The 15,383-nt window shown below is 50.6% G+C and overlaps 1 protein-coding gene across 20 annotated transcripts in view; it reads right to left on the bottom strand.

Moving 5' to 3' along the window:
- NFASC (neurofascin) overlaps nt 1-15,383 on the bottom strand; it is a 169,548-nt gene that overhangs the window by 64,055 nt on the left and 90,110 nt on the right. For all 20 annotated transcript variants that reach the window (XM_032878406.1, XM_032878413.1, XM_032878412.1 and 17 more), the window contains exon 3: nt 3,741-3,921. In XM_032878406.1, the coding sequence (XP_032734297.1) occupies nt 3,741-3,921 (181 nt within the window). The remainder of the gene's footprint in view (nt 1-3,740; nt 3,922-15,383) is intronic.

The following is a 15,383-nucleotide window of genomic DNA, read 5'->3' as shown; positions in this document are numbered from 1 at the left end:
AGTGAGGCCTGCCCACCTGGGGACAAGAGCAACCTACCTAGTCCTGTGACACCCCCCAAATTCCATGTCATGCCACCTGCCCTTCTCTCCACCTACAAAGTAGTCACGTCAAGTGGAAAATGGGTCTGCTCTTTTGACTTCCAAGGGGGAGGGAAAAATCTTCCAATGAGCTCTGTAGGGTGTAAGGCAGAAGCCTGCCCAGTCTGCAAGGTTTCTTTATCCCCGCACTTCTTCTCTCTCCCTGGCACCAGCCCCTGGCACCTGTCCCTGGAAGATGGAGAGTGTGTGAATGTGCGTGTGTGTGTGCGTGTGCGTGTGTTGAGGTCATCCTGCAGCAGTCTTTGGGATGACAGTGAGGACGAAATGTCTCCCACCCCACTGTCTCCTCTATGGGTTCCTAGGAGAAAAATGCCAAGTCCCTCAACGTGGGGAGAGGGATGGACGGGCGAGCTGCCAGCAGACTCACTTTTTGGCAAACCCACTCTTGTTGATGAGGCGACCCTTTGCTTTTTTCAAAGGTCACGTTGTTCTCCTTGGGGTGGGTGAGGTAGGGGGGAGGCGGGTGCGTGTGACTCTGTTGGCAGAACGGCAGGGGCTGGAGGCCAGTGTTTCAATGAGGGATTGTGTCGCAGCCCAGGGCTGTTCCAGGAAGCCTGCTGGGCCCCAACTCCCCAGAGCAGAACCAATGCCCTGGTCCTCAAGGCACAAATATGGCCTCTTGAAAGGGGCAGGCGGGCGGAATGGCAGCCTCCGGCCTGAGCCCCCTCAGCCACTCCCAGGCAACACGCAGAAAAATTATGACCGCCTGATCTTCACGTGCCCCACACCTGGGCAAGCGCGGATAACCCTCCAGGGAACATAGCATGTATGTCTCCCTGCGGCCTTTTGTGACAACATAGATAGGCCTTGAGGACCTTATGCTAAGTGAAATTAAGTCAGAGAAAGCTCTGGCATGTTCTCACTCCATGTAGAATCTAAAGAAGTCAAACTCAAAGAAACGGAGTGGAATGGTTGTCAGGGGCCGGGGAGATGCCGGTGAGGGGTCCAAATGTCCAGCTATGAGATGGAAATGTTCTGGGGGCCGAATGCACGTGCAACTATAATTAGCACACTGTATCACACACGAGTGTGTTTCAAGAGTCAATCTTCCGAGTTATGGCTACACACACACAAGGTACTTGTGTGAGGGGATGGGGGGTAAACTAACCCACGTGGCAGTCATTTCATAATATATGTGTAGCAAATCATCAGGCTGTACACCTTCAACTTACATAGGTTGTATATCAGTGAAGACCTGAGTAACCCTGGGAGGTGGTGGGGGATGGGGAGGAAAACGAATGTGTGATCTGTCCCCACCCAGCCCCCGGGGCCTCAGCACAGGGTAAGAGGGAAGGATGGGCTCAGGTAACTTGGTGTGTGTGTTGGGGGGGTGCCTGTCATGCTTGACCCAGCAGGAGGGGAAAAGCTGGCTGAAAAGGACCTCTTCCTGGGGCCACTGGGTCTCCTCTGAAGGGCTGGACTTCTCTCGTCTTGCCTTAGGCTTTGGCAGACCTGTTCTGGAGAAGTTGTTATGGACACCGTGCCTGCAAGATAGACTTGCTCTGGGAAGGCATCATGGGTTTCCTGCTGTGACATCCCCGGGGCACCAGACATCATGTCACAAAAGGCTTCCCCTCTTCATTCAGATAGGGGCTGTGGTCATGCGCTGGGCCTGCCACTTAGGGGCTGGAGAGAATGGCACCCCAGCTTCCTAATGTCAGCAAAGGACTCGCTGTGAGAGTCACAGGAGATGCACTTGTAGAAGCCCTTAGCTCTCAGGCGCGTGCACGGCAGCTGCTACTCTGGTGAGCTCCAAGAACTAAAAGAAGGTGGGATTACCAGAGGTCGGGGAGAGGCATGTCGAGTGCCAACCAAGTGGGATGCCAAAAGACCTGGGTTGTATTCGTGAATCTAGTACCCCTTTGTTGTGTGACCCAGAGCAAGGAAGGGTCTCCATTTCCCAGAAGACAATTCCAGAACTCCCCGGGCCCTCCCTCCTCACAGACACTGAGGAGATGGGGAGATGGCATGAGGGGGGTCTCTGCCCCCCATGGGGTCCCTTGGAGACACTTGCAGCTGGGTTACCTGCCCACAGCTCCAGCAGAGCTTTAGAAATCCAGATTCCTAACACAGACGTCAAAGCTGTCTCTTTGTAAGTTCATCTTGGAGGAACTCCTCACCCACTAGCCCCAGGGGTCACAGTGGCAGGTGAATGAATGAGGAGAAGCAGAAGAGAAATGAGCCTTCAGCACCTCCTTGATAACCCAATTTCCTCAGCACCCCTCTCCTCTCCAGGGACATGGCCTTATCGTTCTCCTTATTAGATTGCCTGCCTGGGATTGTTAATGAGACACTCTTCCTTGAGTTAGCAGGGCAGATGGTCTCCATGGGAACTATTCTTTTCACGACACCCTCCCCCCCAACACTGAATACACACACACACACACACACACACACACACATAAACATGCGCACACACACACACACACACACACACACACACACACACTTGGGGCTATTGAGAGAGCAGCAGGGGCCTTGCCCATCTTGGTTCTGGGTCCAGCTTACAGTTTCTATTGGTCTTCTCTTACCCAGAAGTGCCCACTCCTCTAGCGGCTCTTATCGGTAAGTTTGAGTGGGAGGGGGCTAAAGTACATGCAGTTCTTCTCCAAGCTGTGCTAAGTCCAGGCCCCAGGGCCTGGCTTTGGAGAGCTCAGTGGGCACTCCTTGGAAGCTGCATTGCTCTCCCTACCCTCCCCAGACATCTGTCACCTGGACAGAGCCCAAGTCAGGGCTGGCATCATGTGGGCCCCATTTATTTCTGGAAGCAGGGAACAGGCAACAGAGGTGGTGTGCCCACATCAGAGCACTGGAATGCCAAGACATTCTGATGGAAGAGCCGGAATTACGGCAAAGGTAGTACACATCTAAAAGCGGGGCCAAGGACCGGGGCTGCCAGTCCCCGGGCCCCTTCTGAATGTAACAACAGACACAGCAGCTAGAGACGGGGCTATTCGAGCACCATCCCGAGCCCCTTGTCTGATGATTCTGGTGGCCAAATAATGCCCCCACCCTGGGACACAGAATGACACGGGTTTTACTTCCCAACTTTGCCATGGGAGAGCTGAAATCAGCGCCTGGTTTTCCCACAACGGTATTATAACGGAGCTCTGGTTTAAAGTTTCACTTAGCCCCTGTCTTGTGCAAAATAATTCCTTTCCCTACTGTCCCCATGCCATCCATCTTGATTTAGACCTGCCAAGACAGTCCAAGGGTCTAGCTCAGATATAGAAAGGCAGATAAGTGTCCACTACACTTGGTCCTTGGAAACTCCCTGTTGACAGGCAAGTCAGGACCGCAGAGGGCCGTGGGAGGGGAGTGGAGGGAAGGACTCCCAAGAGACACACAGACTTGCAGACTCCACCACCTCTGGTCCCGCTTAGCAGGCTCCAGGCAGCCCAAGCATCAGCTCAGACACAGTTTTTGGAGATTGTGCTATAAAATTCCTCTCACATTCCCGAACACGAGCCTGCCTGCCTCCATGCTTTGGAGGGAAACCCAGCTCTGCCTCCAGAAGCTACCACTTCCCCTCTCTCCAGCCTTTCCGAAAGCTGGGCTTAACGCCCCCCTGACCTATCCCTCCAGTCCAACCCTCTGCCCCAAATCAGGAGAATCAAAGGAGAGGATGGAGCGGGACTCACGATCCATAGGAATCTCGATGGCCCCACTGAGGCAGAGGAGGCAGAGCAGGACGGCTGCGTGGACCCAGGGCGGCGGCTGCTGCCTGGCCATCCTCAGCACGGGGCCCCGCTCCCTGCTCCCCGGCCTGCGGGGTCTTGCCGCCTCCAGCCGCTCTAACTGGGCCTGCCGGACAGAGCTCAGCTGTGGAAAGAAATACAATGCCAAGTGAGTTTTTTCTGAACTTGCAGTTGGTTCTAGCAATCCTATAGGGCCTGAAGAACTCAAGGGTTTGGTCACAGACTGATGTTCTTAAACAGGGTTTCTTAAAAACTTGTGCAATTGACATTGCGGATCCACAGTTCTTTGTGCAGGGAAGGATGCTGGGTATTGCTGGGTGCTTAGCAGGCTCCCTGGCCTTTACCCTCTAGATGCCAGCACAGCTCCTTCCTGCCCCCAATCAGAATGTCTCTACACACTGCCAACTGTCCCCTAGAGGACAAAACCACTCCCAGTGGAGAATCACTGTTCTAGAAGGAAGGGCCACTCTTCATGGAAAAGTCATGAAAACAAACATGGTCCCACTGGTCCAGCACCTAGAGGCTGCCATGTGCTGGGCCAGTAAGAAACACACCAGTCTCATAGCTTCTCTGAACCCTATGTGCTGTGTGGAGTTAGGTGAAAGCTCGTTGCTCAAAGGGCTTTTTTTTTTTTTTTTTAATAAAAAATGGATTTCTGCAGACATTTTGTGCAGCAAAGGTATGGCAGTCCCTGATGCTGTCCCTTTAGAGATAACGGCAATGCTGAGACTACGACCCAGGAAAAGGGGATTCCAGCGGGTTGGTAGGATGAGCAATATTACGACGGCCCAATGTCCACATTCTCAAGCACAACAAATCATGTCTGATTAGAACGATTGTCCACATCCTCGCCAACACCTGAGGAAGGGGCACCCTCCTACACTGTTGGTGGGAATGCAAGATGGTACAGCCACTCTGGAAAACAGTATGGAGGTTCCTCAAGAAGTTGAGAATAGAGCTACCTTACAACCCAGCAATCGCATTACTGGGCATTTATCCTAAACATACAAATGTGGTGATCTGAAAGGGCACGTGCACCAGAATGTTTACAGCAGCGATGTCCACAATAGCCCAACTATGGAAAGAGCCTAGATGTCCATCAGCAGATGAATGGATAAAGATGTAGTGTGTGTACACACACACACACACACACACACACACATACACACACACGATGGAATACTATGCAGCCATCAAAACCCCTGAAATCTTGCCATTTGCAAGGACGTGGCTGGAACTAGAGGGTATTATACTGAGTGAAATAAGTCAGTCAGATAAAGGCAATTATCATGTGATCTCACTGATATGAGGAATTTGAGAAACAAGATAGAGGATCATAGGGGAAGGGAGGGAAAAATTAAACAAGACGAAACCAGAGAGAGAGACAAACCGTAAGAGAGTCCTAATCTCAGGAAACAAACTGAGGGTTGTTGGAGGGGAGGGAGGTGGGAGGGATGGGTGGCTGGGGGGTGGACATTGGTGAAGGTACGTGCTATGGAGTGCAGGGAATTGTGTGAGACTGATGAATCCCAGACCTGACCCCTGAAACAAACACTACATTATATGTTCATTAAAAAACAAAACCCCAACTGTCCAAGGGCCCTAGAATGAGTCTTTAAGAGAGAAACCCTTTTCCCTAGCTCCTGAGAGAGAATGGCCTGTGGGAGGTGGGTGGGGGATGAATGAAACACGTTAAGGGGTTAAGAGTACACTTATTCCGACGAGCACTGAGGAATGTATAGAACTGTTCAATCGCGATATTGCACACCCGAAACTAATACAACCCTGTGTGTTAACTATTCTTGAATACAGAAGAGAGTGGCCCAGGGAAGGCACTGAGATGCAGTGCTTTGAAACTGCCATGGGGTTTGAAACGTGGGGTCTTCAACCTGGGTGCAGTGTGCTGTTCTGTCCTGGGGCCGAGTCCAAGAAGAAGGGGGGAGGAGGTTCCCGCAGAATTCTTCTCTTCCCTGTACCCCACCACCATCTCCGACCTCTCCTGCCTGAGGCTGTCGGCAAAAGGAGCAGGGCTCCTGGGCTGGATCCTGGGAGACAAAGTTATCCTTCCGGAGACCTGGAGGATGAGGGACCTCCCCTGGGCCGGGACAGGAGGCCAGCTAAGGGATTTGATTCCCACAGCAGCAGGTTCTTTCCTGGAAGCTGGGCCCGACAGCCTCAAGCCCCACCGTCCATCCACTTGCCTTCCCACTGCTTCCACCTTGGTTCTGGTCACCGCTGTTTCATGACAGTGACCACAACAGCTTCCTGAGTGCTCGCCCCACTGCTGCTCTCACCCCTCTGACTCACTCTCCACATCACCAGAGCTGAATCCTTCGACGTGGCTCGGTGGTCCTCCAAGCACAGCCCCTTCTGCAATCTCGCCTCTCATCACCCTCCCTCCATGTTCTGTGTTCTAGCCAACACTGGTCACCTGCCAGGTCCCTTCATGCATCCTGCTCTGTGACTTCTGCGCAGATTAGCTTCTGTCTAGAGCACGCTTTGAATCTGCCTTCTCGTGAGGACTTGCCAAGGATGACTTTGTATGTCTCCTGTCTGTACTTCTGAACGCCATTTACGCCCCCCTCCCCATTATATAGCACTTGCCACTTGTCACTTATATTTTAAGGATTTATTTATATATTTTGGGGAGGGAGAGAGAGATTTCGTGAGCAGGGGTGAGAGGGGCAGAGGAAGGAGGGAGAGAGAATCTCAAGCAGACTCCTGCTGAACATAGAGCTTGAAGTGGGGCTCAACTTCATGACCCTGAGATCATGACCTGAGCTGAGATCAAGAGTCCGACGCCTAACTGACTGAGCCACCCAGACGCCCTAGCACTTGTCACTTTGTACTCATTGTATTCATTTCAAAAGCCACACATCTGTATCTTCTATTAAAAAAGGAAGGCTCCATAGGGAAGGCGCCTCATCTTGTTTATTCCTAGACTCTAACATGGTGCCAAAAACACAGCAGGCACTCAAAAATATGGGATGGGTGGATGGGAAATGAGCAAATAAATGGCTGACCGAATGAAATAAACCACTGGGATCACATTTTTTTTTTTTTTTTTTTTTTTGAAACCTTGTGCTCTCCCCAGAAAGCCAGCAGGCAGCTCAGGAGAACGCATACTTTGGACCTGGATGGCATCCTGTGGAGGCTGCCAATTAGTGGAGGAAAAACTCCCTCCCTCCCTAGGCAGTGCACTCGGGCCAGCGAATCAATCAGATGGAAGAGGCTCAGGAGAGTAGAAATCGCCCAAGGAGGAAAAGCTCCTGGCTGGACAGTATCACAGGAGGCCTTTGGTTGTTCCTCCTAACCTTCTAAGATGGTCTTGACATGGACTGAGCAAGAGTCTGCTGACTCCTCTCCTTGGATCCGACAGCTCCCAAGACCAGACTTGGGTGATCCAGCTGACCACCTGAACGCTGTGAGAACTAGCACGGGGTGAGGCTCAGCATTCCTGCAGAGAGGACAGTGGGGATGGGATGGCGCCAGTCTTGGCTTCGCGGCCGCCATGTTTTGTTCAGGAGCTGCCAAGCAGTAGGAAGCGATGGGCAAGAAAAGGATATCTTATTCTGGGAATCCTCATGGGAATAGGAAGCCCGAAGCTATTCATTAACTAGAAACACACAGGCAGGGGGGAAAAGCCCCATTACTTGGGATGCTTTCAACTCACAATTTAAAAACACGGTAGGGAATGCACATAGAGATAATCAGGTCTAGCTGTTTGACAATTCTCTCTCTCTCTTCTCTCTAGAACCCAATTTTTCCAATAAAATCTTTTTTTAAAGGATTTTATTTATTTATTTGAACAGAGAGAGAAAGCACAAGCAGGGGGAGCAGCAGAAGAAGAGGGAGAAGCAGGCTCTCTGCGGGGCAAGGAGCCTGATGTAGGGCACGATCCCAGGATAAAATCTTAAAAGACAAAGAGAATTGAAAGACCATTTAGCTTTATGCAATCCCCTTGCTTTTCAAATGAGGAAACAAGAGCCCAGAAAGAGGAAGTGATTTGTTCAAGGTCACCCAGCTGGTTAGTGGCAAAGCCAGGAAAAGAACCCAGACCTCCTGACTCCTCATCCACTTCCCATGTCTTTCCATATGCAGGTAAGTTCCAGAGTAGAATTGCTATTTAAAAAAGAAATGTATATACCTTCCTTAAAAAATTAAGCAGAATTATCATATGACCCCATATTTCTACTTCTAGATATATGCCCCCAAAGAATTAAACACCAGGACTCAAGTACATGAGCACACATGTTCACTGCAGCAACATTCGCAACAGCCAGAAGGTGGAAACAGCCCAAATGTCCATCAAAAGATGAATAAATAAGCAATATGGCAGTTTGTACGCTCCGTGAAATATTATCTGGCCATGGAAGATAATGACATACACACGTGTTGTGATGGGGATGAAGCCTGAGGAGGTTATGCTCAATGAGAGCGGCGAGACACAAAGGGTCACATATAGAATGATCTCTTATATTCAAGGTCCAAAACAGGTAAATCCATATGGACAGAACACAGATTGGTGCTTGCCAGAGGCAGAGGGGGAGGGGGAATGGGGAGCGATGGCTTAATGGGTATGGGGGTTCCTTTTGGGGTGTTGATGATGTTGGGGTGAGAGAGGGACTGCACGGGTATCATAAGCAATAGTCGACCGAGGTGAGGTCGCACACACTGTGAAAGGGCTGAATGACGGTGAATTATTCACTACACACTGGCTGGCTGTATGATACGTCGATTTCACCTCCATACCAAAGAGAGGTAAGCACTGGTGTCTGGAATGTGCTCATGAAGATAAAACAGCGGAGGATGAGGGGGGCGGGTTATTCCGCATGGGGATATAGGCTCCCTCAGCTCCTGGAGCCCAGTCCACTCAGCCTGGAAGACAGGCACGTGGCTGGCAATCCTTCCAGTACATTCTGTAGGGCGTTCCACCCACATCTGAGGAAGGGGAGTGTCAACCGGTGTCAGGGCATGGGGGTTCTAGTCCTGACCTCAAAGAACCCAAGCAGAGTGAGGAAGGAGATGCCCCGCCTGAAGGTACCCCTACATCACCAGGATTACAGTTCCCCTACCCTGATAACCGGATGGAAAAGGCCAAGGGCAGGGATGTCTAACCGAAAGCAGTTAAATGCATACTTCTTTTTTTTTTTTTTTTTAAGATTTTCTTTATTTGACAGAGAGAGAGATATCACAAGTAGGAAGAGAGGCAGGGAGAGAAAGGGAAGCAGGCTCCCTGATGAGCAGAGAGCCGGATGTGGGGCTCGATCCCAGGACCCCAGGATCACAACCTGAGCCGAAGGCACTGGCTTTACCCACTGAGCCACCCAGGCACCCCTAAATGCATACTTCTAACCAAATCTTTTTTCTTACAGTATCTTGCCATATGGCCCAGTCTCATAACATCTCATGTTCCTCTCCTGCTAGGAGTAGAGAAGTACATCATCCAGATAGGGTGTGGGGATTGGGTGGATGGACCCTTCAGGGGGAATGCCATCTGACTACAGAGCATCCTGGGGAGGATTAAGGAAAATCCCATATCCTGTGAGAGGGCAGATGGGGGCTGCTGAAGAGGGACCATGGTGACTGTCTTGGAATGGTGGGAGAGGGTGTGGAATTTTCCTGTTCAGCTCCACAAGGGCAAAATGAGAACCAATGGGAGACAGTTCCAGAGAGGTAGCTGCTTCTCTGAGATGTATGGAAGAATGATCTAATAAATATAGTCACTTTACAATACTATCCCTGATGATAAGGACTCTACCCGCATACTTACCAGTATGATGTGAGTGAAAGATCCTTTTCTAGCAAATCAAACAGGTTAAGTGGTAGATTGTAAGGATGTACATTAAACGGGGGGCTATTGCAGGGGGGAGAGTGGGGAAAAGAACAAAAATAAATAAAACCAGAAGAAAAATTTTGTGTGGACTGATGGTTTACTACGAACTGGGGAAGAGGATGGACTTGAGTCTTGTATACCTGAAGTCCTCCCCCCACCCCGTAGACCCCGTGTGAAAAGAGAAGAAAAAAGAGAGAATAGAGTCACATGTACACGAAATGTTCTGCTGTGTGAAATACTGAGCTCACTGTTCCATAAAGAATCCAGATAGCATTTGATCAGGGGCTGTGATGACAATGTACGCACAGGAAGGAAACTGGATGCTTATCAGAATTTCCTGGGTGCTACTTGAACACACAGATCCCTGGGGCCTCAGACTTCTAGGCAGTGGCCAAACCAGGCCTGCAGAGTCAAAAAAAACTTTTTTGAATTTGAATGCCCTTAGAACCTCTATTATTGTACCCAGAGACACTCCATTCACATATGCAAACCCCCTGAATGGAAGCTTTCAAGTTTCCTAAACTCTAAATTTGCAAGTCTCGTGGGAGATTTGGACTCAAAATGTCAAGGATGGGGGCCTGGACGGGTATGAGTTCGGTGATGGTCAGCCATCGGTGGGGACCGCTGGACATGCCAGCCTCCCTCGGTCAAGTTCAAGAGCGTGGACTGTGTGGGTCTGAAGCTGCCCCCCACTTACAAGGTGGGGATCATGGGCAAGTACTGAACCCTCGGAGCTCTGTACGTCTCCTCTGAAAAATGCACAGTCATATTCCAGAGGGCTTCTGAGATGACTTAACACACAGCTCCTACACAGAGCATGTGGCAAAGGGTGGGGCACAAAGTAAACCTCGGCAGATGCTAGCTGCCGCCACTAAGTGGGGTTCGAGCTCACAGGGATGAAGGAAGCATCCTGGTTACACCCAGAGGTTATTGGTAATAGTCACTCCGCATCAGTCTGCGTTCCTATTTTTCCTTCTCTCTGTATTCCGGTTTGCTTTCTTTCCCCAGGCTGGGAGGCCCCTGGTGTTGGTATCACAAGCTGTCCCTGGCAGACGGAGGAGAGGCCCATGGCTCCAGCAAGCTGTCCTCGTGGGGAGCCCCCCACACTCCTACAGCCCCACTCTGGGGGTACTGCGCCAGTGGTCACAACACGTCTGTGATGATGGGAGGAAAGACCGGCAGTGCTAGAACATGGCTCAGCGCGCAGAGCCCGCCAGGGACTTGTGGGCGGCAGGCAGTGGGCCGCTCACTCGTTTCACAGAACTGGCAGCAGGGACCCAAGTTCAGGAGACAAGGTTTCTCTGCTGTCGTGGAGCCTTCTTTCCAGTGGGGAAGATGGGACATAAATGCTGAACAAAAACAAACTCGGACGGCACCTGGGTGGCTCAGTGGGTTAAGCCTCTACCTTTGGCTCAGGTCATGATCTCATGGTCCTGGGATCGAGCCCCGCATCGGGCTCTCTGCTCAGCAGGGAGCCTGCTTCCCCCCCACCCCTGCCTGCCTCTCTGCCTACTTGTGTTCTCTCTCTCTCTCTGTCAAATAAATAGATAAAATCTTAAAAAAAAAAAACCAAACTCGGTAGCAATAAGCACAATGAAGAAAATCATGATCTGGCCTGACACGGGTGCTGAGAGCAGCCTTACCCATGATCGCCGCAACGTGGGAGTGACAGAGATGTCCTCCGTCCCTAGCAGGTGAACGGATACACAACATGGGGTTCGTCCACACTGCGGATTATTGTTCAGCACTATGAAGAAATGAACCACCAAGCCATGGAAAGACATGGAGGAAATATAAATGCCTATCACAGAGTTAAGGAAGCCGGTCTGAAGAGGCTACGTACTGATGATTCCAGTCCAGGGACATCCTGGAAAAGGCAAAACTCTGGGGATGGTAAAAAGATCAGTGGTGGCCAGGGGGTCGGGGGGTAGAACAGGTACAGCACAGAGAACTTTTAGGGCAGGGAAACTCCATATGAGACCACAGTGGTGGACCCATGTCATTACATGTGTGTCCAAACCCACAGAATGGACAACACCGGGAGTGAGCCCTCGTGTCAACCACAGACTGCGGACGATGATGATGTGTCTGTGTAGGGTCGTCAGCTGTAACAAATGCACCGCTCCGGTGGGGGTGGGGCAGGAATGATGGGGGAAGCCATGCGTGTGTGGGGCTGGGGGTATACGGGAAATCTCTGTACTTTCCACTTAATTTTGCTATGAATCTATAAGTGCTTTCTAAAAAATAAGGTCTATTAATAAAAAGGAAAAGAAAAGAAACCACAATAGGGTGATGAGGGAAAAGGAAGTGAATGGTCAAGGCCTCTGTAAGAAGGTGACATTTGACCAAGATCTAAATGGCAAGCAGGAGCCAACTTCGTAAAGACAGGTCAGAAAGACATCCCAGGCCGGGGGAACCACTTGTGCAAAGACCCTGTGGCAGGAAGCAGAGGGGTAGGTGCAAGGACCTGAAAGAAACCGGCATGGCCGGAGCCCGGAGGGCACCTGGGGAAGAATGGAGTCAAGTCTCACAAGCGCATACTCACAGAGTGCTCTGAAGGCTGAAGCAGGGATTTAAATTCCGTTCCAAGCACTTTAGGAGGTTACTGCGGAGTTCTGCATGATGGGGTGTCTGATGAGATTTGTTCACAAAACCCACCCTGGTTGCTCTGTGGAGGGTGGCAGGTAGACAGGCAATGGTGGAGGCAGAAAGACCCTCTAGAAGGTTCTGGAGCCTCTGGAGACCTTCTCCGAGGGGGGAGGAGTTTGCTCTGGGTTTTGCCTACGGTTTTATTCGAAGAAAGGATTCTCTTAGTACAAGAAAGCACTGAAAATCCTGGTACGACTATCTGACTCTCCAAATGCAGAAGGCGCGCCCCACAGCAGGAGCGCACAGCACCAGAGCCAGCATGCCGGCCAGGAAGAGCGCGCCCGGTCGGGGCTGCAGTGCTGGACTTGGAGACTGTCTGGCTTCCCGGCGCTAGCAGTTATGCCTTGACGACTGGGACACCCTCCAGGCCCAGAGGACTTCTCAGGACTGTTTCACGATCCCTGATCCCTAGTACCCCAGGTGGGCGGCAATGGGTGATTGTCTCCATGTATCATGGGAGGCTAATCGAATCCTGCAGAAGGCAGAGGGAAGATGTGGGAAGACGTGATTCTGTTTTTTTTTTTTTTTTAAAGAACCTTTTTTTTTTTTTTTTAAAGATTTTATTTATTTACTTGACAGAAGCAGAGAGATCACAAGTAGGCAGAGAGGCAGGCAGAGGGGGGTGGGAAGCAGGCTCCCTGATGAGCAGAGAGCCCAATGCGGGGCTCGATCCCAGGACCCCGTGATCATGACCTGAGCCGAAGGCAGAAGCTTAACCCACTGAGCCACCCAGGTGCCTGGAAGACGTGATTCTTCAGGCCACTGCTTGTGTCACTGACGGAGTGTGTCCTGAAGCAAGCCCTAACTGAGGGTTTTTAAAATTACATATGTTTACATTAAATATTCCCTTTACCAGCCGCTTGGAAGCAAGTTTTCTATCACTAGCAACTGACTGTACTGCCGATCAGAAACGCCCCTGGAATGTTGGTCGAAAGCATAAGCTTCCCATGGCCTCCACTTTCTGTGTAAAAAGTGTCCTTCCTTCCTCCTGCCTGCCTCTGCTGGACCCAGCCCCACCCTTCCACAGAAACCTGCCCTTGACGACCAAATATCCGCTTAGCATTCTCCTCAATTTCTGAATTCTTCTCAGCTGGCTCCAGGCCTCAGCAGAGAAACACCTTCAAGTTTTCCTCATAACAAAACCAAAAGAATCTTCTCTGGATCCCACAGCTTCCCCCTATACACCTGAATTTTCTCCACCTCCGTCTTGTTTCATGCACGTTTCTCTGTTTAAAGAGTGGGCTATGGCTTCTGCCTTTACTTACCGGGTTCTCTTTCACTCCTCCAGCCAGACTCTGGAACTCTCTCTCCAGGCCTCCCATTGGCCTCCCGATGGCCGACTCCAGAGTGCTCAGTCTTTATCTTGCGAGACCTCCTGGAGGCATCGGCAACTGTTCACCGGTCTGTCCACCCCGCCTCACCTTCTTCCTCCTTGGCCTCTGAAACACCATTCCAGAGTCCTCTTCTCTCTGGCCCTGCCAGCCTCCAAGGCAGCACTGATCACACTGCTAGATCCTTTCCTTCTGCCTGATGTTCTCTGTGTCTCCACTGGGGTTCTGTCCCTCTATCTCTATTCTCTGTCTTTGTTGGTGGCACCCAGCTGAGTCACCCAAGCCAAACACCTGGGAATCACCCCGAAGCCCCAGCTCTTCTCATACCTCACACCAAGCATCGAGACCCTCCTGTGTCTCGCTTCCCCACATGTGTACCTTTGATACACGTCATGTCTCATGGACTATCGCAATAACCTCCCAGCTGGTCTCTGTCCAGTTCAGACCCCATGTCGGTAGCACAGTGATTTTTCTAAACCCCTGCCTGATCCTCTCAGTGCTGTTTCCATGTCACCCCCATCGGTCCATACGATCAGGTCCAAATTCCCGAGTGCAGCAAGGCTCTGGGATGTCAGGCTCCTGCAGGGCTCTCAGACCCTGCCCCAATGCTGAAGTTTCCCTAACTAAGCGCCATGCCATTTTCCAAGCATGCCACACATTTACAGCCCCCACACTCTACCTGTGCCATCCTCCGTTCCCAGGAAGGCCTTCTCTTCCTGTCATGTGATTAATTCCTACTCAGTCTGCAACATCCTGCTGCTCAGGCATCTTTTGCTTTGTGGCTAATTTGTTGTGCCTCCTGCCCTCAATGCACTTGCCACCCCCAGCAAAGCCGAGAGTGCCTGTCTCTATTCTCCCTTACACCTGCTTCTCTGGGGCACCTAGCACACTGTAAAACTGTAAGTTAAAATAAGGGTTGGAGACCTTTTCTGCGAAGGTCTAGATCCTAAGTGTTTTAGGCTTTGTGAGAGCTTTGCAAGACATACAGTCTCTGTCACAATTACCGGACTTTACTACTTTAGTGAAAGAGCACCGTGGACAATAAGTGAGCAAATGGGCATAGCTCTGTCCCAAAAAAACTTTATTTACGAAAACAGGCAATAGGCAGTTTTTGTAGGAATTGGCCTGAGGGACACAATCTGCTTGCCACTGGCTTAATCTTTCTCCCCTACTTCTTCTTCTTTTTTTTTTTTTTTATTCTGAAAGACAGAGAGAGTGTATGTGCACACGCAAGAGAGGGGTGAGAGGGGCAGAGGGGCAGGGAGAGAGAATCTTAAGCAGGCTCCACGCTCAGCACGGGGCTCGATCTCACAACCCCGAAATTATGCTTGAGCTGAAATAAGAGTTGGACACTTAACAAACTGAGCCGCCCAGGCGCCCCTGGAATTCTTGAGGTTGAGACCATGCCTGGGTCATTCTTGTGTCCTAGTGCCTGGCATCCTGCCTAGTAGGGAGTGTTTATGGGATGGAAGATCCAAGTAAAAGCCTCAATCCTGCCACTTATTATTATTATTTTTTTTTGTAAATTACTTGTTTCCCAAGCCTTTTTAAAAATTTCAAAAAGGGAAGTAAATACTCCTGTTTCTGGTGGTTTTTGCTGGAGAATCAAATGGATGAAGCAAAACAAAGTGAGCCACTGCACCAATTAAGCTGCTTTTATATTCTTACTGTGTTCTTTCCTGGTGACCTGAAATGACTCTGCTCTGCACAACTTTTCTTTTCTTTTCAAAGATTGATTGATTGATTGATTGATTTAGAGAAAACACTAGC

Source organism: Lontra canadensis, unplaced genomic scaffold (genome assembly GCF_010015895.1).
Source record: "Lontra canadensis isolate GAN:19392208 unplaced genomic scaffold, GSC_riverotter_1.0 scaffold63, whole genome shotgun sequence".
In the NCBI taxonomy this organism is placed as follows: Eukaryota; Metazoa; Chordata; class Mammalia; order Carnivora; family Mustelidae; genus Lontra; species Lontra canadensis.
This window is presented reverse-complemented; position numbering and strand designations above follow the sequence as displayed.